General features: G+C 42.0%; 1 protein-coding gene across 11 annotated transcripts in view; it reads right to left on the reverse strand.

The window, feature by feature from the left end:
• LOC107997420 (suppressor of lurcher protein 1) overlaps nucleotides 1–27001 on the reverse strand; it is a 317598-nt gene that overhangs the window by 151739 nt on the left and 138858 nt on the right. For all 11 annotated transcript variants that reach the window (XM_017056003.3, XM_062086068.1, XM_062086067.1 and 8 more), the window contains 4 exons: nucleotides 26255–26411; nucleotides 24435–24494; nucleotides 16175–16389; nucleotides 14840–14917 (listed from right to left, as the gene is read on the reverse strand). In XM_017056003.3, coding sequence (XP_016911492.2) covers nucleotides 14840–14917; nucleotides 16175–16389; nucleotides 24435–24494; nucleotides 26255–26411 — 510 coding nt within the window. The remainder of the gene's footprint in view (nucleotides 1–14839; nucleotides 14918–16174; nucleotides 16390–24434; nucleotides 24495–26254; nucleotides 26412–27001) is intronic.

Consider the following 27001-nt stretch of genomic DNA (forward strand, 5'->3'; position numbering starts at 1 on the left):
ATTTGCCCGTTGCTGGAGCGTGGTTTGCCCTGTATCGCGCCACTGTTACGAGAACGTGCCGCCTTTAAGCCGGCCTGGATTATCCGCCTCCACCTCCACGTACGAACGAAATTATGTACGGATTTTTCCACGACCGCGTATCCGTGTATCGTTGTATGCATGAGAATTATTATAGGTAACGGTCGATTGCCGTGTACCGCATGCTGAGTGGGTTTATCCGGCTAGTGAATATGGAGGATATTCTTGAATTTATTTTGGAAACCTCGAAAAATTATTTCTCGGTGAGATAAAGATCGAATCGGGAACGAACCAAAGAGTGTCTTTTTGTATCTCTCTGTTTCTCGGGGAGAAGTTGGTTCACAAGTTGAAGGAATATTTTTAATTTCAATTCCGAAGCGTGAAAGTTTGCAGCAATGTTTCGTTTGAATGAAAAGCGGACTCGATGCTTGTGATTCTCTTTAAGCAGCGAGTTTAAGATATTTTTTCTTCCTTTTTTTAAGAAAGGAAAAGATGGGTTTTCGGGAAACCCATCTGACGTTCGATAAATTGGCGTACATTTCCTTTCTTTCTTTCTTCCGAGTTATGCAGAAAAAGTTATATAAAAGCGCGACATTGCGAATTAATTGAACGATAATTTTAAACCTCTGATGGACGGTACAATTTTCATAATAATTTTTTTGCGTATCGTAACTCGACAGAGCCAAATTTTGGCCTTTGGCGTAGCGCTTAACCCACTTCGAAGCTTAAGCGTGGAAGTTTCCCCCCTCTCTTCTTCCTCCTCGTACACTTTTATATCGCCAACCTAACCTCACCTCCCGTGAAAAACAAAACCTTTCTACTTCTACCCGGGGATATAAAGCGAATTTTTACTGATATCAATGCCCTCTCTGTCTCGCCGCTCTCGAGCGTCTCTACGATAAAATTCTGTCACGACGAAACGGGGAAATAATCAATTCATAGGTCGCCGTAGCGCGCAAGATGTACGCCCGCGAAGAGAATCGGCGAGGAAAGTAGAGAAATTCGAGGTTCGAAAGGACGGAGAAGAAAGATAGGAACAAAAAAGCGAAAGAAAGAGAGAAAGAGAGATAAGTTTGGCACGCGAAATGAGCAGCCGTAATTTTTACGCGTCGCGCCGCTCTGACCCGCAATATCCCCTTTCGCGCCGCTCAACCTCTCTCCCAAAAACTCGCACTCGCCACGATTCTACCTCGTCCCTTCTACCGCGTCCCTCTCCCGTGCCACGCCAGTTGTACGATGTCGGCCATACGCTGCGCTCGCGCCACACGATCGGTCGTTGATGAAGCACCGTTGAAAAAGCACCGACGAAGTTGAAAATCGAGTAACTTGTCTATTAAAATAAATTGAAACAACGAATTATAACTTCATTCGTATCGACCATTAAATTTTCCCCGTCGCCTTTACATCGATGCGTATGCATTCCGACGGAACATAACCTCTTTCGCCGTTCGGTTTTCGTTGCAACGAGTCGCGCGGGCAGATTTATCCAATCCAAATTTTTCCCTTCTTCTCCTCCTTGTCTCCTCCCTTTCTGCTCTCGTCCGTGCTGGAAACTTTACAATTTTATCAGCTCAACCGGACGATTAAACCGAGCATCATCTCTCGTCTCGGAGAAATTGGGAGCGAATGGTTTGTCGAGCGGGGCTTTGAATTTCTTTTCGGGGTTTTGTAATAAGTTCTCTCCTCGGTTTTTTGTTTTCGGAACGGTGGACGGTCGGAATTTAAGGGAAGCGAAAAAGTTGGACACGGTTGACCTAGAAATTGCGCAGGATCGGGGATCAGGGCGGTCGTTAAGGTGGCAGGCAGGAGTTGGTTGCGAAATTCTCGGGGAAGAAGAAACGAACGTTTCGGCCCAAGTTTGTGCGTTCTGGACGTACACGTGAGATTTGGAAGCACGAAAGTTTTGGAACGCGTCCCAAACATGTCTTAAAGTTCAATGAAACGGAAAATTCGATAAGCAAACCCTCGCCGGTCGTTTATAACGTGCAAAATATTTTTTAGAAAGCTCTTCCAAGTTTTATACAGTTCGAAAAGAGTACATCTTCGAGTACAAAACTAATAATAACAGTCGAGATCGAGCCTATCTAATTTCACATCGTCTCGGATCGGTTTGTCAAGAAATTAAAAGGCAAGGAAAAATCGTCTACGAGGATTTGAAAAGTTTGCGAAAAACGATAAATGGAGACCAGCAGGAGAGAAGCAGGACTCGTCCGCATTGAAATCTTATCGCCCCCATCCTCGGCTCTCACGGAATTGAGAGGTCAATACGTAAGGGATTTGCAATAACGACGGAGCGTTATGCATAGCGGTAAGCAAGCAGCTCGATTCCGAGCAATCCGCAACGCGGTTACGAGGCTGTTCCCCAAAGTCATGAAAGTGTTATGACATCGGGGGAGGTCCGAGGCGGGCAGTCGCTCGTGCAAACTTGAATGAAAATGAGATGGAGTAGGCCGCGTGGGCGGGCGCGCAACGAATTACCGCGACAAATTAGTAAACGGAAGCGTAGAAATTAGTTAGACGCCTAGGGCGGCGCTACTGGCGCTCCTCTTTCCTTCCTTCCTTTCTTGCTTCCTTCCTTGTGTGCCGAAACAACCGAATGGAAGAGACTGGAGGCGATTTTATCGATCGTATCTCCCTCCTCGGCCGATTTGAATTATTTGGGAAGCCGGCTTCCAGCTTGGAATAATAATAAAGTGCGGCACGCGCTCGGCCTACGTGCCGTTCATCGATTCGTTGCCTATCCATTATGCATTACGCGCTATATCGATCGTTTCGTTTCGTTTCGTTTCGTTTAGTTTCGTTTCGTTTCGAGGCCATGATTCTAAACAATTTCACGTTGACGTGAAACCGTATCGAGAAATGATACAAAAGGTATTATTTCCTCTTATACAAAGTGGAAAAGGAGGAATTGGATCCAACGATGGATAGGAAGGATTAGTGAACGAAACGCGATCTTAGCGATATGAATAATATTTTTGGAGAAATATCAAGAGTACTAACTCGTATTTAACTCGGGCTTAAGTTGGAAAACGGGGAAGAACAAGGCAGAGGCTCGATGAGAAACTTTTCATCATAGGCTCGCCGTCTAATTAAACCCTCTTTCGCCCTCGTTCCTCGTTCCTATAATTAAATTTCTAAGCCCGTTCGACGATATTAACTTGCTTCGATTCGATTAAAATTAAGGGAAAAACTAAAGTATGATCGCAGTTGAAAATCCCCACCCGTTCGCAACAACTTGTTTTATCCGCAACACGCCGCTGACACGCCGTTTAACCGTATCCATCTTCATTTTAACCGAGGACGCTTGGTGGAAATAGTTTGGAACATCGGGAAATTGCTCGAGTTTCCGGTTACGCGGTTACCGGGTACAAGAGTACGGGGCCACGCAACGGTTTCAAGTTAGATCGATTTTGCACTTTCTCGTAAACATCAATTAGACGGTTCGAAAAAGAGAAACTTTATCGATAAAAGGAGAGGGGGGGAGAAGAAACGTGCATTTTTACCAACTTTTCGATCGATGCGCGAATAAAAGTACGAATAGTTTGACGAAGTAGGAATTTTCAAGCAAATCGGGACTTATTCATCTTTTTTCCCCTCTTCTCTTAGAAAACTCTTAGGCACTCGCCTCTTAGAAATCAAACTTCCCTTTCCCCGCAAGAGAGTCAAAGTAATTTGCATTATCGCGAATTCGCGCGAGTTTTATACACCTGTCCCCTCCCGCGTCTGCTTATCAGCAGATAACAGCAGACTGAACAAACACTCGGGTTGAACGCAAACATTAGTTAAAACTTAATCGAGTTAGAGACGATTCCGGCCAAGTTTCTCATTTTATCACCACCTCCCCCCTTCCCTCCCCCTCCTTAACCCAAGTTTCGTAAACATTTTTCGCGAAAATGAAACGAAAAATTCTCGAAACAGGATCTCCAACTTGCCCCTGCAATCTCAAATCTCCCTGCAATCATGGTCGATCGCGACAGAACGATATCGATCTTTTCCCCCAACAAGGAACAAAAATGTTGGGACTTGGCGTTCGTTACGTTTTGTTATCCACGAGCATTCGTATCCACGAGTTATCGCCGCTGTAATGGCACGGTCCGGCGAAAGTTGCCCTCGTCGTTTTTACCCCTGCGAGGAGGCAGAGAGAAAGGGAGGAGGAAAGGAGGAAAGAAAAAAAGAACGAAAGGTATCGCCTCGTTTCGGCAATTATCATTAGTCGCGGTAGTCGCGGGCGTCAGTCGGCCGGTTTCCGGCGGAATTCGGTTTCTTTCTCGGTGGACCGGATCCCGATCCCGACCGATAAGAAGTTCCGCAGCCGAGAAAATTATGTGTCTTTCCCTCCCTGTCCGTGCCTCGATTAAGTAAGAGCCAAGGGAGGGAGTTAGGGTAGCGGGTTAATAACGGCGCGATCCTCTCCCCCTTCTTTTCGATGATTTATCGCGCGGAAAGGGGGTTTAACGCCGCACACCGCGGGAATTTTATGCGTTCCCCGTGGAAAGGGGGGAGCAAGATTCGAGAGAAGATTTGGACGGAGGAGTTTGTGGAAGAAAACTGACTCGTGTCCTCTTTCGAATTTCGTTATTTTCATAATTTATTATCTCGTTAGAAACGTTGTTATACGTAATAATACATTTGTGATTTGAAGCTTTATATATATCCAAAATGTTTCGATTAATTATAAGAAGCGGTCGAATTTGACAAGGATAAATTGGATCTTGAGAATTGGAAATGAAACAATATAATAATATAAATCCGCTGGATGGGTGTAAACATTGAAAATTTCGATACAGTTCAATAAAGCTTTAACCAAATATGAAGATAAAGAAAAGATGTATTAGAATATTTATACTGCTCTACACGCACGATTGCGCGAACCATCGCAATCGAGAGCACTTTTCGTTGCTTTCATCCGACTCGACTCGATGCGAATATCGTTGGTGTTCGCGCGTCGATAAAATCGACGCGCTTCGTTAATCGGAGGAGGAGGGGAGAGGAAGTTGGTCGAGCGGTTGGTCGTAGCGCGATCGCTGAGAGATTGCCAAGCGCGATGCACGACACTCGGCGTGTCGTTGAACTTGCCAAGGTTTCGGCGAAGGGAGGGGGAAGCGAGTGGTGACGCAACGCCGCGATACGTATATACACATCGTGCACAGAGGGAAAAGCGCGAGGAAAAGAAGCGTGCGGCACACGTGCAGCACACGAAGCGGCGATCTCGCGCTGGGCCAAGTTTGAAGGATGATAGGTCGCTCGAACTCGACAATTTCGCGGAAGTTGCGACAGTTTGTCTACGTCGCGACTATAGTATCGGGTAAAGTTAGCGGCACGAATAAGCCGTTCCATGCCGGCTCTCTCGCAATCTCGTTCGCCTTATTTTCTTTCCTCCTCCTTCTCCTTCTCCCACTAGTTACGGAAAAACATAGCGGCGCATTAACCAAGCTTGCAGTTATTCCACCAAGTTTAAGATCTTAAAGCTGCCTCGCGCAAACTATCCACTCCTCCTCCCCGTAACTTTTTTTACCCCCCGATATTTACTGCTTCTTTCACATTGCTCGCCTCCACATTGAAATCTAAATATTCCTCCCCCCGTAAAAATCACCCGGTTCCCTTCAGAAAAGGAAAGAAGGATAGAAAGAAAAATTCGCCATCCAACAAAGCAGTCAACTCTTTCGAATCTTCGCCCTTCGATTCCCCGATTCCCGATCGCGATCGTCCTCCTACCAATGTTTCTCCTCTTCGCTCTTAACATTGCCCGAGAAAACCAAGTTTTGGGGGAATAGAAAGTTGGGCAAAGGGAGGATGAAAGAGACGGCAGAGGGATTTTCTTCCTTTTTCGCTCGGAGGAAGGAATGATTAGCCGTTGGGATACGTGCTACGGTACCGATCGACCGCATCCGCCGTTTCGTCGGAATGGATTCGAATTTTGCCCCGTTGAGGGCGAAACGAGGAGGAGAAGAGAGAGAAAGAGAGAGAGAGAGGAGTCGTGATTGCTTCGGCCGGAAGTACTTTCGGAGGGTAACGTGGAATGGATAACAGTCCCAATAAAATCTAATTTAACCCGGGGAGTACAAACTAGGAGATGATACATTTTGTGGTCGGCTGACTGTGCGGCGCAGCAGACGGAAAATAGGAGGCACGATGGGGGTGGACTTGCTAAAGCACAAATATACTTTTGTCCCGTGGTGCACGCGCGTGTTTACGCGAATAATCGTGGCCACAGGGGTTCCCAACCTAAACCTTCGCCGCCTTAAATTTCGAAATCGTAATCGAAATTCGGAAATTAAGGCGGGCGAAACGTGGCTCCTTCTTTTTTCAACGTTCCTGTCTCGCGGGAGAGAGGGGCGGTGGGAAAGTTGGGCCGGTTGAGAAAGGGGGTCGAATTGGATTTGGAGATGATTGGGAAATACTGTTGCGGAGATACACGCGAAGGTAGATATTCCGGTCAGATAGAAACAGACAGCGATTGCGCATCCCGTGGGGGTGATAGCTGCTCGGATACGATTGTAATTGGCAAGTCCATATCCTCAACACGTAATATCCTCCCTATCCGTTTCCTGATCCGGCTTTCATTAATTTCTATTTCCGCCCGGTTCCACCAACTTTCCGCCAATCGATTTAACGCCGCTTCTTCCACCCGAATTCGCCAATTCACGTTTGCAATTTTATATACACTCGTTGCTAACTTTGCTCGTAACAAAAAGATTCGATTCGATCGGATCTGAACACTCCTCCTTCTCTGCCGATTCTTCGCCGATTTGACTCTTGATTGACTTTATAAAGCCAAGTAAGGAAAGGATCTGCTCTTTTCAAAAAAGAAACACCGCGAAAAATTCGTTATTATGCGTATTAGGGATCTGAATGCGTCAATCGGTTTTAACGAAACGACGATAGAAATCGCGAGGCGTTTATTCCTGCTTTTTCCCCCAAAACTTGATCATCGTTCAAATAAATTGCTGCTCCGTCGGTATTCGCGTCGAAACTTTGGGAAACACAGCGTGGCATTACGCTGCTGCGTAAAATAGGAGAAACTTCGCGTCACGTCTTGACGCTAAGTCTAATACCTGGATTAAGTACCTTCCAAAGTTGGCGTGGACTAATGGCTACGCCATCGTGGACGATTTTATCGGCCCGCCGATATGCTCATTCTCTCCTAGCCTCCAAATAAAGATTAATAATCGCTCGACGCCCTCTCGTTAATCTCGCGAATATTCCAGTCCTTCCTCCATCTTTTCCTTCGAAACCTTCTTCGGATCAGATAGGATCTCGAGGAGAAACGATCCCTTTGACATATAAATACTCGAGCATTTACACGTACACTCGTCACGTCGTGGAAAGCGCGGCAATATTCAAAAAAGGAGTCGGGTGTCAGTCGGAATAATCGAAGAGGTTTCTACTCGTGCCGAAACGACACTTGTTCGCGCGAAGAATTCAATTCTCGTTCCTTCTCCTCGATCTCCTTGCCTCACTTTGTTCATCGTTTCTCGTCGCTTTACTTTTTCTTTTCTTTCTTTCTTTCTTTTCTTTTTTTTTCTAGGCAACAATGGCCACGCACAAAAGAGCGGAAAGCGCGCGTAAAAACGCGGCGCGGGATGTCGAGCGTGGCGCAAGATCGCGCGTATGTTTTTTCGCGTGTGTTTCGGTGAATCGAAAGGATCGTTTGTCTTCGTCACTTGCCGGTGAAAAGAGGGAGAGAGAGAGAGATGCTCACGCGGTGAATTATCACGGATGAGTTTGCGGAAAATGTGCCGATTTCGGGAGCGCGTGTTCGTGACGCGGTAGAAGAAACGATGCGTGTCACTCGTTCCGGCCACAATACGTATAAATGATCGATGCGCCGGAGCAATTAATTGTGAACTGTGCATTTGTCGCGCAACCGAAACAGCTACGATTTTACGAGCGAAACGATGGAAAAGTGGATTACCAGTGGAACGAGTCAATGATCGTTCACCACTGCGTTCGAATAAAAATTTAAATGCAATATATAAAAGGAAAAGAAATATGTCTCTTTCGTGCGTTGTATATTTAAAGGTATATAATAAGGAGAGTTTAACAGGAGGTTTAAAAACGCGAGAGAAATGCTTTTAAAATCTCCCCTTCCAAAGTGACGTTCGCTTTAGTTTAACGAACGGTACAATTTTTGTCCGAGATTTAATCGAAATATATATATATATATAAACGAAAATATAAACGAGATATAGACGAATGTGGCAATAAGAGAAATAAGAGAGACACGGTGAGTGAGGAAATTACGGGGGCACACACAAATTAAGGTCGAAGGTTGGGCCCTTAACGTCATTAGTCACCGCCTTCCATCGAGAGCAAAAGGAGGGGGAGGAAACGTACAAAACTACGAGCTTTCCAATAATGCGAGGTTTCCTTCCAGAACGAAAAGGAATCGAACGAGGATTTCTTCTTCTCTTTTTCCTCTTCTCCTTTATTTCGCTTCTCGAACGTTCCTCCACGAGAGGGAGGAAACATTCAAACGGCGTTATCACGACCGAGTATACGATTTATCGATCAGAGGAGGGAAGAGGGAGAATCCCGAGATTCTACTAATTTAATCGTCATGATGGATACGAGCGAAGTGAAATCGGCAACGACCACTCCTCGAAAGAGAGAAGGAGGAGGAAAAACTCCGTCACGGATATGAAGTTGAACCCTGGATGTGTAAGTAGCGGCGCGTTGGTACGGGGCCATCGGTCGAACCCGATCTTCCACCCAATATCTCATCCTCGCTTGCGGTCTATTAGATTTTCCACGGTTTCCAAGGGGTCACCGACTTCCACCCCCTTCCGCCCTCTTCCCGAGAAAAAGAGACGGCGAGAAATCGCGACTCTTTCCCTCGCGTCAACCGGTCAAAAGGCGCAAGAGATGGACCTTGTACGTTTTCAACCGGTCAGCAGCCAGTTTCAGCCCCCCACCCCCTCCGATCTTCCCTCGCTCCTAAGAAATCGATTTAAAACCGAGTCGTATCGCGCGATTTCTCTCCATTTCTACCCCGATTTTTCCCGCGGCAAGAATAATATTTGCAGGAAACGGTGTTAGCTCCTTCCGATTATTTCTCTAAATTCTTTCCATTTATAATATCGTTATCGTTGTCCAATTCGAATCAGAAGTCTCGTGATTGGTCGAGATGCTTCGTTTCGGGAAGAAAGGGCGGATTTTCATCGCGTTGCGGTATTCTCGAATAATTTTCGAATAATGGGGCATGAAATATAAAAGTAAGGAGTTTGAAAATTCATTTCGGCCGATCGAAATTTATTTCGATCGCGAGATGAAAGAATCGTTGCGAATCGATATTCCAGAGGAGGGTAAAAAATGAATATTTATTCCCCTCTCGAAAAAACATATTTCGACGTTACAATCCGCCAACACCGCGAATTTTTTAATAACAAACTTCAACACAGTTGCTCCCCACTTGTTATAGTGCAACACGTACGTAGCAACGAATCAACGCGTAACCTCCTCTGTTTATTCCTCTCTTTTTCTCTTTTTCCCCCCTCCCCCTTTCGCTCTCCACGAATTCTCCATTGAATATCAATCCGTCGGAAAAACTATTATCTCCGTTCACCGTTCGCACAGGCAGAAACCGTGCGCTTTCTGAAACGGGATACCGCCCCCCCTTTCCCCCACTCGATGCCGTTCAATTTTCGCTTCCTCTTCCTCCCCTCAAAAAACTACCCTTTCATTTCGGCCGCAAGGAAACAAGTTATTTCAACAAGTAATAATAGTAGTCGTCGTTTCATTCGATCCGGGGAACGAGAAATAAATAACGGAACGGAGGCTCCGTTAGAATGGATGAATATAATAACCTGTAACTTTTCTTCTCGTTCGAGAAGAAGTTTATTTCGAAGGGAGGGAGAGGGAGAGGCGGGCGAATTTTAATGGCGGGAGGCCATTTGCCGGACAAGTGTGTCGTAATAGGCTGCTTGTACCGATTTTTTTAGCAGCCGTTGCCGCTTTAACGCCCACTTTATCACGGTGTGCTCGTTTCGTTTCGAGTGGATTACTCTGCATCCGACGCGCGGTTTATTGTGCGGGAATATCGTGTATTGTATACGATCAAATTCACCGTGTTGGACGGCGAAATGGGCGTATCTACTTATACCTAGTTCGATAGAAAGAACTTTGAGAGGAAAGGCTCTCCGCGCGGAGAAAACAAACTAATCGTGCGGGTATTTTTGAACGTGGCAACTTAAAAATAGAATTTGATTCCATCGAAATATCCTCGCACGGGTACGATTCGCAGAGAGCGAAAAACGGGGAGCGTTCTCGAGGAACTTTTTAACGATCATTCCCCTCCTCGATCGTGACGAAACGAGGTTAAATCAACAGAGATATCTGTTATCGTACACGGGAGGAAAAAAGGAGGAAAAACTCCGACATATTCGCTCGACAAATTGTCAATCTGCCGGCGTTTAACCGTAGGAGGTAGGGTGCACCAGGTGGGGAGCATGTTCATGAAAAATGCACATTGATTAGTTTCACTTTCGCAGGGAAAACTTATATGAGAGGGTACACATCTAATAATGAAACTTTTTATCAAGCGGAACGAGCGGGTTCCTCGATACCAAGCTAGCCGTAAAATAACCCGGGAAACAAAGTTACACCGTCGAGGAAGTTGACATCCTACGGGAGCATATGCAGTCCCGGATTGAGGTAGAGGTCACACCCGAGGCGGGAAAATTGCGAAATTTCGATCCATCATTCCTCCTCCTTCGTCTTACTCTCCTTTCTTTCCCCCTCTCGAGTGAAACGTCACCAGAATTTACCGTCTCCTGTTCCGCATTATCTGCCAGATACGTTATTTCTGGGACAGCGTAATGCGTATATACGTTTAGCGGAGCATTACCGGCGTCCACGGACCGGGTTATTTATCGCTTATTCGTTTCACTCGACACGGCAGAGCAAAACAGAGGAGGTATATATACATACGTATATATATTATATATATATATATAAAACCGTAAACCGATCTCCAGATGCGCAATGATATCCTCGTCGCGAATGCGGATCCATGCCCTCCCCTCTCGTTTCGCGGGAGAAAATTGGAAAACTTGCCCGTTCGCTTCCTCCTGGATGGAACAACTTTCCTCCTCCTGGTCTATTTATCGGCGTAATTAATTTTGTTGGTAATTACTTTAGGGAGGGGAGGTGTTAAAAGGCAATCGAAAGAATTAGGCGGGAGAGGGAAGATTCGATTGGAAATTTATGACGAGCAAGGCGGTAAGCGTTTCCAATTTTTGTTCCGCGGTTTCGTGGTTGGCAGTGGTAGTGGCAGTTTTTACTGCGTGCGCGCGCGAACGAGGGGAAATCGATGCGACATCGGTCGCGAATTTATCTTTCTCGAATTCAGATTCGAGATGTAGGTACGTATGCACGGAATCGAGATAATATAGGGACGAATCAACACTTGGAAAGTTGAGATACTTTTTTTTTAAATATATCTCTTTTAATTCTTGTTGAAATTTTTAAGGATTAAAAAGTTTCCAGCAAAATGTTAATTAGTGTAAGTTTTAAACGTTAAACGTATTCTTCCGTCTTATTATACATTCTAATTTGCCCCGCTTTTCCACCGCTGGGCTGTATCCCGTTTCTAGCTCTTGTTACATCTTCCGTTCAACCGTCCGTTTCGAAAATATTCGAAGAAAACTTTTCTTTCTTTCTTGCCGGATGTAAGAATAGTTCAATATCGAAGAAATTCATCGTTCAATCCTTCGAATATCCTCAATTAATTTCTCTTTTATTGTTTTATTAGAGAGGATTTTTAAGAAAAATATGAAAATTCGCGCAGGAAACCGACTCTCGCCATTATAATCCGCCATATTCTCGAATCGTTGTACAAAAATTTTCACGAATGAGTTTCACACGTTTCTCTCATCTTGTAACAATATACAGAACACGTTTCGAGAAAGGAGAATTATAAATGTCGATCGAATTCCGATCTATCCTATACGCGATAGTTTTAACGAAAAAAGAAAGAAAGGAAGAAAAATGAAAGGGGACCGATATTTCTCAAACATCCCTTTTCAATTTATAAAATGCTTCCAAGTTTGCCTCCCGAAACCCTTTCGAAACGATCGTGCGCCATAACAGAAACGGAAGAAAAGGCAAAGGAGAAATTCAAGACCTCGCTGATCTTTCATATCTACGATTTCTTCCAATTTCGTCGTACGAATCATGGGATATTTCTCGTCAACCAGATCATACGCGAGAACACAAAGTTAAAAAACAAAATTCAAGGAGAACGTAACCTAAGCTAACCTAACCTAACCTAACTGCTCAACACACGTTCCGTTCCGACGATTGCTACTCTCTCCCGATTCTCCCTTTCCGCGATACGATACAAATTTTCATCGAGAGAAGGGAGGAGAGAGAAAGGAAGAAGGGAGGAAGAGAGAAAATTCATCGGTCTACTCGTTCTTCCACCTGCATCCAGCTGGGTTGCAGGTGGTCGGATAATTTAGAGCACTTACCGCACGGTGTACAGCATACGAAAGTAGATGCATAAGAGGATACGTATCACGTATCTTGTTTTACGGTTTAAACCTAAGTATCGTTGGAGGAGGGTTGGAAAGGGGGTCGTCGGTAAGAAGGGCGGTTTATGGGAACGCGGGTCTCCCATAGGTAGGCGAAACTTGTTCCGATCTAAAGTCCCTAGCGCGGATACTGTTGCACTGATAAAGGTGTTACCGCTACTACCGACCGAGAGACTTTGCGCTGTATCCCCCTCGTATCGCGGACGGATAGATTTGCAGTAGTATAAACACCGATGCTATCCTTTGGGACAAGGGAGGGGGTATAGAAATTGAGATTAAAGTTAAGCCCAAACCGAATATTGGAATTATTTGCCCGCCTGGATTAATCGAGATCAATTAAAGGGCGGGCCAAGTTTGATAATCGTCGGCCATTCCGATACGATACGATGTATGGAATGCGAGCGGATATTTCCAAGTTACGACATCGATTAAGAATCGTCGAATCGAAATTAAAATTCAATCGGGCAGAGATGGGAATGCGTGGTTGAGAATTGAGATCGGTAAGTTAGAAATTCGGTTTGTAGGAAGTAGTAGTGATGATTTTGTGGTTGCAGTGATGGGCAAAATTTAATAAGGTTAGAAAGTTGTTCAAGATGGTGGTAATATAATATCGAAAATAATTGTAATACGGCATACGGAGTAAATGTTTTTTTCAATGTTTTAACGAGTAATTACTTGTTATTAGTATTACTTATTATTCGAAATTTTTAATTTTAACGCCGTTACGCATATTTTCGAAAAATTCAACGAAGGAGCGTTTGAAAATATTCCTAGATCGTCCCGCTTTTCTTTATCTTTCGTTCGCTCGAGGAAACGAGACAAAACAAGCATCGAACTGTGACGCCCGCCTAGAAAGGAAATATCGGCCGGTATGCGCGAATATCGATGCGAAAACGTCAAAGTGAGGGGGAACCCGTGTACAAAGGCCGGATCACCTTGTACTTGTCAACCGAATAATTTAGTTTAGTGCTTGGGCTCATAAGCCGGGGGAGCTAGTTCTCATGAAAAAGATATAAAGTTCGTCCTTCTTCGAGCTTTCAGGACGCGCGGCTGATGACTCTGAAAGTATCTCGCTCGCAAAGTTTATGCAACTCGCCTAGCGAAGTTATACATTCGAACGACTTTGGTAGAGGAATTCATATCGAATCGTATCGATCGTATTGTTCGAGACATGAAAATAATTCGACAGCCAACGACAGTAGGATACATCGTCGTGAAAGCCTCTGTTCTTATTAAGAACGAAAAGGAATTCTTTTTTTTTTTTTTTACGTGGATCGTTTCGATTCTTTTCCATATTTGATTTCGGGTAATGAATTAAATCACGTTGAATTGTACGAGATACTGTTCGTCATTCGATTCGAGAATGATGTAAATTAATATTTTCGAACGTATCGAATATCTTGAAATTAGATAATTTAATTGGCACTTCCTTTCGTTTTTATTTATTTATTGATTAATTGATTTAATTACATTAGGAATGATTATAGGTTCGAATTTTGAATTTTCGTACGAAAATATGGATTCGAGAGGGCACTAACGATTCATATAATCGTTATAGATATTTTCGATTTAATTGTATCGCTATTCAACGAGCGAGAGAAATTTTGGATCGGTGGAATGTTCTGGATCATTTAACTTTACAAGACACATTTCTCTCGGTGATAGCTGATTTTCTGCTGAACTGCTTTCTAGATTTCCACTATTAAAACTTTCGGTATCTAACACACAGATGGCGAAAGATATAAAGCAACTTTGAATTCAAAGACCATGTAGTTTTAAGGACGCAAGAATTACATTAACTAAAATAAAGTTTCCAATTTATCTATTACACCATCTATAGCTAACTTATGACGATAAGTAACACGATCTATATTTATATCGCACTTACCTTTCAACAGCAACGATCAAGTGCACAAGTAAAAATGTAACGTATTAAAGGAATGCAATAAAGTACAATTTATTCCTTCAAATTCCCAAAGTAAAATTTACTATTATACATATATAGCGTCTACGTCAACGTAACTTATCAAAAAAATAATTAATTCCTCTCAACGATTTACATCAAATGATTCGCCATGTATGAGCAAGTACAAATAAAAATAAATGTGCAAATTTTCCAGAAAAATTAATTTTTGGAAATGTTTCTCTTCTCTGCCGTATTCCCTCGATCGCGAGGGTCAGAGTATACAATCACTCGCAAGAAAAAGATGATAGAGCGATAATGGAATAGACGTAAAATTATCGATTGAGAGGCATAATAAATCGAGGACAGAGAGTGATATACTTACTGGTAGCGCTGACAGCCGGTCCGATGACCGAGTACTTGGGGTTACCGGTAACGGCCCCTGGGACGACCTTGTCCGGCTCTGAAATACATTATTGTAATTATCCTCGGAATATACAGTGCCGTTAATTACAGTTGGGAGTCGCGTATGCGAATGGAACATGGCCAATCTACCTTAGCAAACGGTCCCCATTCGTGATTTATTACCTCATAAATAATCAACCACGCGGATCATCTTTACTTCTATCGCCAATTTCGTTCGAGCGTCCTTTTTTCGTTCCTCGTTATTTTTATGAGACAAGAAACATCCGTTTTCCAACAAAGTTACTCTCTGTTGAGAACAAAAGAAAGAAGGAGAGAAAGAGAGAGAGAGAGTGGCATCGATGTTGAGAAGTCGTTAATCAATTTAATTAACACGGCCAGAAACGCTTAAGGAGGCTGAATCAACAAGGGATACGAATGTTATCGTCCGCGATAATAACGAATTAATGCAAATTCGTGCCGTGGCGGGTGATAACACGTTCGTGCAAGGAGTAGTGCTTCGTTGGTACAACGACTCGTTTCGTTTAGCTTATGGAAATTATCCAAAGGGGTGACAACGATCGCGTGGATAAGTGGAAAAACCGAAGGGATCGATCCGAAGCTGCTACGGTTTTACGGTGTGTTGGAAAGCTTCGAGTTCTGTTTTACCGACAACGCATTCGCAAACTTGGAAAGCTTCGCGCGAGCTCTGCCTAGAGGGAGCTTTTCGAAGCTTCGCGTTCTCAGCGACTCTTACGTCGAACTTGGGAATCTACGCTACCGACAACAGAGCGTGCAGAGCGTATAAAGCCAATTGTTTAATTTACCTTTTTCAGGAGGAAGAACGCTCATTTAAAAATTACGAAAACCAGAAAATATAAATCGTAAATTATTGGAAAGAAATTTAAAGAACAAAATGGAATAACAAAGTACTCGTGCAACTTAACACAACTCAAAATAGCTATATTCTTTCGTTGATCGACGAGAGAGGAAGTTGCCACTATTTATCACTCTAACCATTTATCAAACCGCAAACATACTTGATATTACTTTGGAGAAACTTTCTCGAATAATCCACCTGGACGACAGGTGGAGGACACGATCGGGAGTTTAAACGCGAGTAAACCGATGCTCGATTAAACCCCGAGGGATGAAGTCGAGGGATGAAAAATGATGAATGATTTCTGGTTGAGAGGATCGGTGACCGCGATTGTATTTTCGAAATGCCTCCTTGAGATTTCGTTCTCGAGCAATGGGGCGTGGGGAGAGGGGAGTTTCACGGATTTTTCACGAGGAACCGGCGTGGTTGGTTACCCACCAGGATGCGGTGCTGGCTCGTCGAATGGCTGGAATTGGAACATCGCCTTGAAACCCTGGCCCGGCCATTCGGAATTAGCGACGAACTCGACGTACAGGTCCGACCCTGTGCTGAGCACTTCCACTTCCGCTCCTTGGTTGCACAGCATAGCTATTGTGGCCGCCCCTGAATCCGTACCGTCGTGCACTCTGATTAAATCCGCTCTATTCAGGCAACTGTAACAGGATACCTTTCGTTAACGACAACTTATAGCTATGTTTCCCTCTCCGCCGCGGAATAAGCGAACCGGAAGTTGAGAGATTCCTACCCTCGACGCCTGCCTTACGTAATAATACGCGACGAGTTTCTCGAACAATTCGAGATAGTCGTGCGAATTTTCTTCGGGATGATAAGTTGTATTTGTTTCTATCTTCTTTTTTCTTTTTGTAAATTGATCGAAATTTCCCCTTTATCCGCAATATATGTAAATTCATTTTTGAAACCTATGAAAATAACTCTTCGGTTCAGGGGGAACAGCAGGTTTTTAATTTCGAGATACGGTTTCACTGGTTCACCATTTTTTTTAAATTCTACCCGTTTTTTTTTTATAAAGTAAACCCCCCCCCGTGATCAAATTACGTTTTAACTCGTTACTTTTATTAAGAAATAAACGTAATAAACTGAAGTTTCTCAGCAACGTAAAAAAAAAAAAAAAAAAGAAAAAAGAAAAAAACAACAACCGTGCAGAAAAGTATAGGTCAATAAAGTTGGAAGTCTCTCGTATCGAGGAACGGAAGGATCGTTAACCCTTTGTGACCTGAATTTTCCTCGTCAAAAATGAAAGAAGCCTTCTTTCGTATTTACAGTTTTTATTGCTTGAATCTTAAAAAAAAAAAAAAAAAACGAGAGAAAATTTAAAAACATTCTCCAAGAAAAACAGAATAAACGAAGAAGAAGAACAAGAAGAATAATAAAAAAAATCTTACCAAAGTTTTCAGATCCGTAAACCTTACCTAATAAATACTCTACCACTGTACGAACAGTTGAGTGTTACCATTTGCTCCTTGAGAATTGAAACGCTCACAAAAAAAAAAAAAAGAATCCTCTTAATTTATCGCGATGTCGGCGCGCAACTTAAGAAGAAACTCCCCGAGTCGATTCTCCCTCCTTGAAATACTCGCGGTACTCTTCGTTCCTCAAGGTCTGCCTCTCGGCGGAGGTGAGATAATTTACCTTCGAGTTGACTCGCCTCGTTGCAAGATTTCGCGAAAAAAGAGAGAGAGAGAGAGAGAAGAAAAGAAAAGAAAAGAGAAAAAGGTGGCTGAGCGTGCCCGAATGGTGTGGCGTGGATCACGCGACGGAGAGAGTCGGTTTTTTGTACACGTAGGGGAAGAGAAGAGAAGAGTTAAAGAGCGAAACTGCGAGGACACAAGCGGGCGTAACGCTGCGCTGGCGTAGGCAGCTGGAGAAACGTGACGGAAGCTAGGAAGGAGAAAGAAATATGGAAGAGAAAGAGAGAGAGAGAGAGAGTTCCATCAATAGTCGACGATTCGACCTTTATAGGTACACGCGAACTACTTTGTCTAATCGAATGGAAGAGAATTACAGCTCGGTCGGTAATCGAGTTGAATCCTCGAAGCGGATTCGATCGATTTTAAGGGGTTGATCGATGATGGCTGAGGCATGACCTTACTATTACATGCACGGGTTAAGCAATTACGCTTGGGAAGAAGGATTGTCGTTCGAGGAATCGTTAGATCGGAGAACGTTTTCGTTCCAAATTCTCTCTTTCTATCCGAGTTAAGGTTAAGTAAATACGAATGTAATTGCGACAGGAGAAGTGAAAAAGTTTTTTCGCATCGATTGTCGTCGATCTAGCTTTTTTTTTTTTTTCTCGAGTAATTCTTCAGACACGGGCAAAATTTCATCCAACTTGTTGTACACGTACAGCGATAAGATCTCATTAAGAAGATCTTGGAAAGTGAGCCAAGGACGAATGGATAAATTTCGCCGACGGTGCGGCACTTGTTTAAAGTGATATATCAAGAAAAGAAAGTTTGTCTTTCTCTTGCTTGCGATTATACGAATATGAATTTTGATGAAACAATTTAAAGTTTTTGGATGAGTTTCCGTCACTCGATGACTAATAATAATAATTGTAACATCAGTGGGATCGAGAAACGTTGACGAGGATTTTTGAGGATTAATTCATTAAGCGACACGATGTCAAAGAGATTTTCCAAGTCTATTAGATATACTCCGTTTCAGAATCTACGTTGTAGATGGTTGTCGTTCAGAGCTTACGCTGCGTTATGTTAATTTATGTTAATCGAATAAAATGTTAATTCAACAGATCTGGGGTGCACGGTGTTTCAAAATTCAAAGTGTTGTTTTAATCTTTGCTGCTTGTAACTTTAATCTTAATTACAATGTCGAAAATTTTCCCGTTTGTTAACAAGAGATATTAACAAGTGTCAAATTTAAACGAATCCTCTCGTTTTGCTCGATACGGTGATTATTTTAACGAGGAGGGAAAGGAGGGAGATTTTTCCTTATCGAAAATCCATTTATTCGTTTATCTTTTGAACAATAACGATAATTAAATAATTTTGTTTATTGTTATCGAAAATTGTTCCTAAAAATCGAATATAATCAAAAGATATTCGTTCGGAAGAAATATTATTTATTTCTTAATAAATTCTTCCATTCGAGGATACGAAAAAACGGATTCAAAAAAAGTAAAAAGGATTGACAAAAACTAGCACGAAGATCCCAGAGATTTTTTATTTACGTCGATAATATTCAACGGCGGTGCACAATCTTGGTGTACATATGCATACACGTAGCAAAGAAATACGGGCATACTTGGTGACCGGGTATCTCTAACGCCATCAGCCGCGTTAAAATTGCACGGATGCCGACTTTTTAACCGTGTACGCATCGAGGCTCGCGTGGAAGAAGGCGGAAATTTTCGAGAAAGGGAAGGCAAGCTCTAAATTAAGAAAATGATGAGGACGATCGTAATGACGAGGTCGGGCGGGAAAGGAAAAAGGGACGAGAAAAAGGAAGAAAAAGAAGAAAGAAAAGAAAAGAAAAGAAAAGAAGGAAGAAAGGATGAGACTGCTCTGATTTATTCCTATCGATCCATTCGTTTCTTCGAAAAACGTAACGAAATGTTGCAACGTCGATAAAAGGTGCGATTACGTATCCCCTATGTGTGTATATTTCTCACAAGCGTTCGGATATTATGGGTGGTATCAAGTGGTTGACGGAGAAGGAGCCTCCTAATATCCATCAGCTCCATTCCAGGATAATATCCGAGTGCGTCTGACAGTGCGGCTTAACGCTTGATATATCGAAACATTTCTCGAGGCTCTTCCACACTTTTACCACGCTTTTATCCCGCGACCTTAAAAAAAAAGAAAAAAAAAGATAAACGTTATCGAGATTAATTGATAATATCTGGAACGCACAACGTTTCCTTTCTCCATTTTGTTAAGTTGGTTGGAAACGGATCGCTCGACTTTTAAACCAAAATCTTGATTACACGGATAGTTGGTTAATAATCACTGTTGATTTATTCTCACGAAAAGAAGGAACGATACGTAGAGAATGGGGAGTTGCTAGGATAAAAGAATATGAGAATTTAACAATTATCGAGGGGAAATATAGGCATTGTTTAGAAAAAAAACACGATGCAACGTCGTTGCCAGTTGGTTCAATAGAAGTGATGTTAAAATTGCGCGAAAACTGGATACCCGCGCGGGGAAAGCAAATAATGCAGTTGTTCCGGCAAAAAAACGGGGCGGAGGTTAATCGATTCAACGCGAGGCGAAATCAATTATCATTTATTGGCCAATGTTTATTCCGAGCGGTATGAAACCTCGTAAACGTGGGAGTATTAGGACGGTCGCGAAACAGTATGGAAAAAATACGCGCCTCGTCGCGAGCTAATATTTGAGAGTCACAAATTTTCTCCTACCGTAATTACACGGTTTTTGTAAGCTTGGATCGGTCGTGAATGTATCAACGCGTTCGAGAATATAAGCGAAAAAGGGGAAAACGTTTCAACAACTTCCCGAGGGAGAGGAGAATTCGAAAACAATTAATCTCTTCGTAATCGTGGAATATCCTACAGGGAATAAAATCGTGCAGAAGTGAATTTTGATAATTGCAGTTTTTTTAAAATTTATCGCGACAAAAGTTTGTATAATTCCGTGAAATTATGGAAATTTTCTACCTTTTCTACCGTTTAAACCGTGGAACGAATCAGGCGCATTTGGATTGGAAGAAAGTTTTGGAAAGCAGGTGGACAAGAAAAGTTAAAAGCTTTTCGCGCAGACCCATCATCAATCGGGCACTTGTTGCGATTCACGAACCCTGGCGGTCGAACGGAGAACTAGACAGCGAATATATAAATTCAACTCGTAATATTCTCCAATTAGATATATATGCCTATCTATTTTATTAAATGTACGAGTAAATATACATTATGTATATTATTATAGAAGATAAATGATGTACAAAGTTTGCTTTAAGAAAAATAATACATATATATCCGTTTTCTTATCGTTATGAAATAATATTTCCTTACCAGGACTATACAAAAGGAAAGTATAATTACGAGCCCTGGCGGTCGAACGGAGAACTAGACAAGGAATATATAAATTTCACTCGTAATATTCATGGGTGTGTGTATGACTCGCTTCAATTTTCTCCAATTAGATATATACGATTATCTATTTTATTAAATGTACGAGTAAATATATATTATATATATTATTATATTAGAAAGATGTTTGTTTAAAAATAATATATATATATATATATATCCGTTTTCTTATCGTTATGAAATAATGCTTCCTTACCAGGGATACAACGAAAGGAAAGTATGATTCGAATCGGAGGATTCAAAAAGCTCAGAGGTCAATGACAAAATGAAATTAAGGTGGCTCAATACTGAATTAGGGCGAAATTCGAGGATTTATCAAGGATTAACTCCTGCACGGTACAGCTGCAAGTCTCTACCGAGCACCTCTCGTTTCCCAAGTCGAATCCCCACCACCATCGCCATTTCCAGCTCTAAGTCTTCGGAGCAGAGAGGAAGTTTATGTGGGTTAAGTAGAATCATGGTCCGTGCCACGCTCAAAGGATTTAGGAGTAAGGTGTAGTCGGTGCTACAGGATTTAAAAAAAGAAGAAGAAAAAGAAAAAAAAAGAGGAGAAGAATGTTCCCGCTTGAAGAGCTGTTCCGTTGCTTTCCGTTGCTTCAACTGCCTATTGTGGCAAGGTTAATAACGAGTAATGGTTCAAGCACCGTGTTTAAATTCTTTACATCTCTTTTTTTCTTTTTTTTTTTTTCCCCGCTACTTTTAAATCCCCTTAGGAAAGAAATAGGGCGTCGATGAACGTTGGGTGGATTTTTTTTTTTTTTTTTTTTTTTATTCAACCGCTCGATCGTTCTTTTCTCTATCGGCTCGCAAATCGTCACGCGATCGTGATGCATTAAAATTAACGAACAATTTTAAAATCATTTTCTCCCGCGAGAATTCTCAATAAGCTTCTTTGGAAGAATGAACGGGCTCGATATTATCGATCGATAAAGATGCAATGTTGCCTTACAACGTTAGACGTCACGTTTCTGCAACAAAGCACATCTCTCTGATGCGGATTTACACGACGAATTATTTCGTAGTCCCTCGATTCGATATGCAAATACACGGAGGGAGTGAAAATCTGCTTATCGAGGGGAAAAAAAACGAGATTCTGACCGAACACGTCTCTTTACCTATCTTTACCTCTCAATTTCAATTATTCGAAATGTTCATCGATCTTTTTTTCTTTTTTATTATTATTATTACGCTCGATCGTTTCTTCTTCATAAAACAAATTTTCTCATCATCAATTTTCTCAATCGCGTCGACAAGGCGAGTCCCGCTCGAAAATATTTCCTCTATCTTTGAATCCTATACGAAATATAATGAGACACGTAATGAAAACAAAACGGTTCTATTTGAATTATTCACAAAGATTAGGCTTCGGAAGAATAATTGGGATAGTGGAGCTGGCCACCACTCCGTAACGCCTCGGTGATCTGCGACGCTGCGTGCGCATCGTGGTGCCTTGTCCAGATCCTATTAAAGTTCGAACGAACGATCGAACGAAGGAGAGAAAAAATATTGAAATCCAAGGGAAATTTATCGCGCGCGCACGCAAATCTCTCCATTGCGTGTTTAATCCGCCTGGAGTCTCCCTCCCCCTCCAAGTTACGAAGTTTGACATAGCGTCGAGCTACGAATACCAGGATACAATGTTGCGAAACTTTTAAATAGAAAAGTTTGGGCGGAACGTTGGCCGATTCTTGCGCCTCGGCCGTTATCGCGCCTCGTTAACTCGTAAACGTTAATAAACGACAGGCGTCGTAATTCACAATTAGCAACGCGTGGTGGAAGCACAGTCGAGTGACGCAGAGGAGTGCGGTTCTTTCTCTCTCTCGCTCTCGCGGACAGCCGTTTTAAAATTCATCAGATTTTTAAAACGAGCGGCAACGGAATGTTTTTTCGGTGAATGTTATTATTATTATTATTATTATTATTACACTTCGTGTTAAATTAAATCGTTGAAGATCTGTCCCCTTTCCATCTTTCCGTTTGAATTATTCCGTTCGATCGAGAATTCGTATCGCGTACATCGGCATAATAAAGCGGGAATCAACCGTGTAAAATCGGGATTATCGGAAATGTGATTTCACGGTTTTGGGGAAAGTAAAGTTTTGACATTCGACCTGTAATAGTAATTTCGTAAACATTCGTCGAATTATTCGGGAAAAATTGAAATACATCCATTTTGTCCGCCCGGAAATTCATCGTCGGTAAACTTTTGTAATTTTTCCGAAAAGAAAAAAGAAAAGAGGGAAAGAAGAATCGAAAGTGAATAACCTATCGCACGTAGACAAGATTTCTCCTTTTCTTCAAAAAATTTTCTAACGAGCAGAGAACAAGTAAAGTAAATTCTAATTCGAACTCCAGAAATTTTCATTTTTCGAGCCATCGAATCGATGAATTAATTTCGAAGAAATAACACGAGGATCGATTCTCCGTATCTTCGCACGAATTCGAATTTTGTTAAACGTGTCTTTCGATCGCATTTGCACAGTTCAGTTTTCTCTCGTGGTTATGAATCATCGATTCAGCTCGAGCAGATACACACAGCAAGGTTTAACAGTTAACGCGAGTTCGACCTCGCACTTGGCCAATTCACGACTTTAATCCCTCCTCTCTCTCTCGTCCATACTTCCTCTTCTTGCTCGCTATCCCTTTCCCTTTCCATCCACACATCTTCGAAACTTCGAAACCCCAAAAGCGATTTTCTTCGTCCAATAACACGCGGCAAAGTTGCTCGTACGATTCCGACGGCCATTCTCGCTTTTACAAACCCTGTTCAAACTATTATACGTAGGAAGGGAAATTGGCGATGGCGGACAGAGATGAGACGATTCGTTTTTTAACTTAACTTGGAGAGACCGGTTTGTTAATTGTTCGAAAATGGAGAATAAATAAATGCGTGATGCGATTCGAGAGAAAAGTATCGTTTCGAAAAATATCTGTGGATCCATATCCACGAAGATGGATAAAACGAGGAGGTTAGGTAGGTTGAAAAACGTTTACGAAAGCAGAAATATCGTTACAAATGTATACTATTTTCCTTGCTTCTTTCTGAATATGTATAATTTTTTACGAATTATATAATATAAATAACATTTAGTTTCTAAATTTCAATAGATATTTTGAATATTATTATTTTCCTTCCTGCGTTTAATTTTTATATTTTCTTTTTCTTCTTTCTCGGTGTTGAGAGAGATTCGGTGTAATAATTTCGGAACAAAAAAATGATGATTATGCGAGAAAGTTTTAAATAAAACATAATCAAATGCGCGGAAACAAAATTACGAGTCGAAATTTTACATTCATAAAATTAGTATTATTAAATTCTATCTGCCTTACTATTTGGTTTGCCAGCTACGCAAGCGTTGCACGTTTCTGAAATTTCAAATTGAATTCGCACTGCGTTTCGCCATCGCGAATAATCTCAGTTATAATCGAGTTACTTGACTCGTTTATCGAAGGAATAAAATAACGCGATGATATTAAATATAATCGGTTCTTTTTCTTTTCTCTCCTTTTTTTTTTTTTTTTTTTTCGTTAAAATATATCATTGGATCTATATCTATACGAATGAACGAGGGTAAAAAGTGTGAAATAAATATAAGAAAGTTGCCTTACCTCAAGTCTCCCTTTTGTAAAGAAATTTCTTCGAAAAATAAACGTATCCTCTCCTTTAACCTGTAATCAGATCAAACGTTTCTCTCAGGGGCAAACATTTTTAAATGTTTGTCGGATCGAATTCGATAATTCGATTAAACGAGGGATTAGGAGTGAGGAGGAAAATGCAGAGAGTTGATAAATAAAACCGAGTTTTGAGATTGATATAAATGAAAAGAAAATAACGAGAGATAACGAAATTTTCGCGTAAAATGAAATGTTGGAGAAAAACTTTCTTTCTTCGGGAAACAAATAATTGCTTTTGGAAACCTGTATCCGACAAACTTAATAGAATACAATCGAATTAAAGAAAAAGGGTCTGAGGAGGGGAGAGCCGAGAAGAAATCTAATTATTTTCTACCACTGTTGAAAACAGAAAAATTGCACTTGTAAAACTTTAACTTTGCCGAGATTGATTTCAAAACTTTTTTTGAAAAAATGAAAATATTCAAAGTCTATTTTTGGAAGTTTTTCTCTCTCTCTCTCTCTCGAAGAATCGATAGACACTTTCGAAAATTTTGAAAACTTTCAAACTTGCCAAGTTCTAAATTCCAATAATAATTGTCGTTATTAAAAAAAAATCCCTTTATTCCTACACTTTAGAATCTTCAACAGCATGGCATTTAACCAATTGGAAAACAAAACTTCAAGCGTTCGTATGTTGTTTCTCGAACGAGGCAATCGGCGAGTGTCGCACACACGTCTTCAACCATAGCCGAGTCATATTTCACATAGATCCGCGTTCAAGAATATTCAGCCAGAATATTCTCCAATGTTTCTGACACTTCTTTTCATCCTGTCCACCCTTTACGGAAAATAACCGCGACACGTAACCGTGGTGTAAACTTTCAGGCACGAAACGCAACGAGGAGCGAAGATGAAAAACGAGAAAAGTTACAAAATAATTATTTTTCGAGAGAATATTCACTTTTCTGTTACAAAGAATGTCCCGTGAATATTTCTGTTATTAAAAATCGTTCTCTCCGCGACAAATGACTCCGATCCCAACAATTTTGAAGAAAGGCCTCTCGAGAGGTGTATAAGAAAGCGACGAGAAATCAATCTTAAGCAACGAATATCGCGTATTCATTTCGTGTAAAAAAAAAAAAAGAAAGAAAGAAATTTAACGCAATCAAGTAATTTCGAGAATCCAAAATAATTACATTCCACAGCTTCGATCATCTTTGAGATAATATTGGAATTTTGAATCCGCCGTGAGATATAGAATCCGCCGGATGATCGAGTTTATCGCCGAATTTATCGCCGCTCCTGAAGTGCACTCAAGCGCGTACGTGATGCATATCCACGTTAACCGCCACGTGGACACTTATTTTCCTTGCCGTTTACACGATTTCAAAGAGAGAGGGAACGTTCCACGCTCGTTGGAATTTCGTGAACGCGTTCCCTCCCTGCGGTGCCCGAGGATTCTCCGAGAAAAGAAGGAATACCGGCAACGAACGCCTCGTACATAACTCTCCACGATCATCGCACGATTCTTTTACGATTTTCCCATTTTTCTTTAACTAACAACAACAACAAGAGCGATGATTAACATTAACGAGGCCGAATTAATCAATCAGCGGACGAAGCGTCGATAGAGGATAGGTTCGGATCAGGTGTTAATTAACTAGCATCTCGATTACAGATAGGAACAGTTAGGTAAATGCGCGGGGGCATTAGATATATGGCGGGAGTGGAGATTGGCCTCAAGACGCATTATATGTGGATTACGTCGGGATCAGTTTGCAGCAGGGCCGATAGTGGGTCGGAGCAGTAGTTACCTTGCCCGGAAGAGGTACGAGCACCGGATGTTCTTTGGGTAGGAGGACGGGTACCGTGGCGAGTAGAAGCGGCCGTATTGCCGTTTTGATTGCGAGCTGACAAACTCGAGGTCGCACATCGTGCCGGGAATCAACACGCCGTCCGTCTCGAACAGTCCTGCAAACAGAAATGGCGCGGTCATCTCTTTTTCTCGAGAACAAGCATCCATCCAATCTTCCCGCCAGACCTTGGTCAAGGGTGTACAATTGATCAAGCGGGAGGAGAGAACTCGTCGAGGAAATTAAGCGTAGAAATGGTTAAAATTCTTTTCCATCCAAATTTCGCTCCCGCGGGAGGAAATCAAATTTGCGATTTTGTCCGGCCAATTTTTCGATTAAATTTTTTTCTTTTTTCCCCCATAATTTTTAAGATCGCTCACCGATCACTCAAGTTTCTTGCACGAACTTTCAAATTTATTTGTTTTCGAGGTAAAAAGAAAAGGAAAAAGAAGGATTCTATAACAAGGAGTAATTTTCAAATATGCGGATAATTTTGTCAACGTGCGATCGCGACGGGAAATTCGCCACGCGTTCCAAAGTTTGGAGCAGGCGCTCGGCAAATCTCACATCTCGCACGGGGAGAAATTTCGGCCGAAACTCTAGCAGAACCCGTTCGAAACTCGTTTCAACCAAGACTTTCCAATTTCCACGCATTCCCAATTAGGAATGTTCCCATTTCTGATATCGGGCTGTATCCGATCCCGGTGT

This window comes from Apis cerana, linkage group LG15 (assembly GCF_029169275.1).
Source record: "Apis cerana isolate GH-2021 linkage group LG15, AcerK_1.0, whole genome shotgun sequence".
Taxonomy (NCBI): domain Eukaryota; kingdom Metazoa; phylum Arthropoda; class Insecta; order Hymenoptera; family Apidae; genus Apis; species Apis cerana.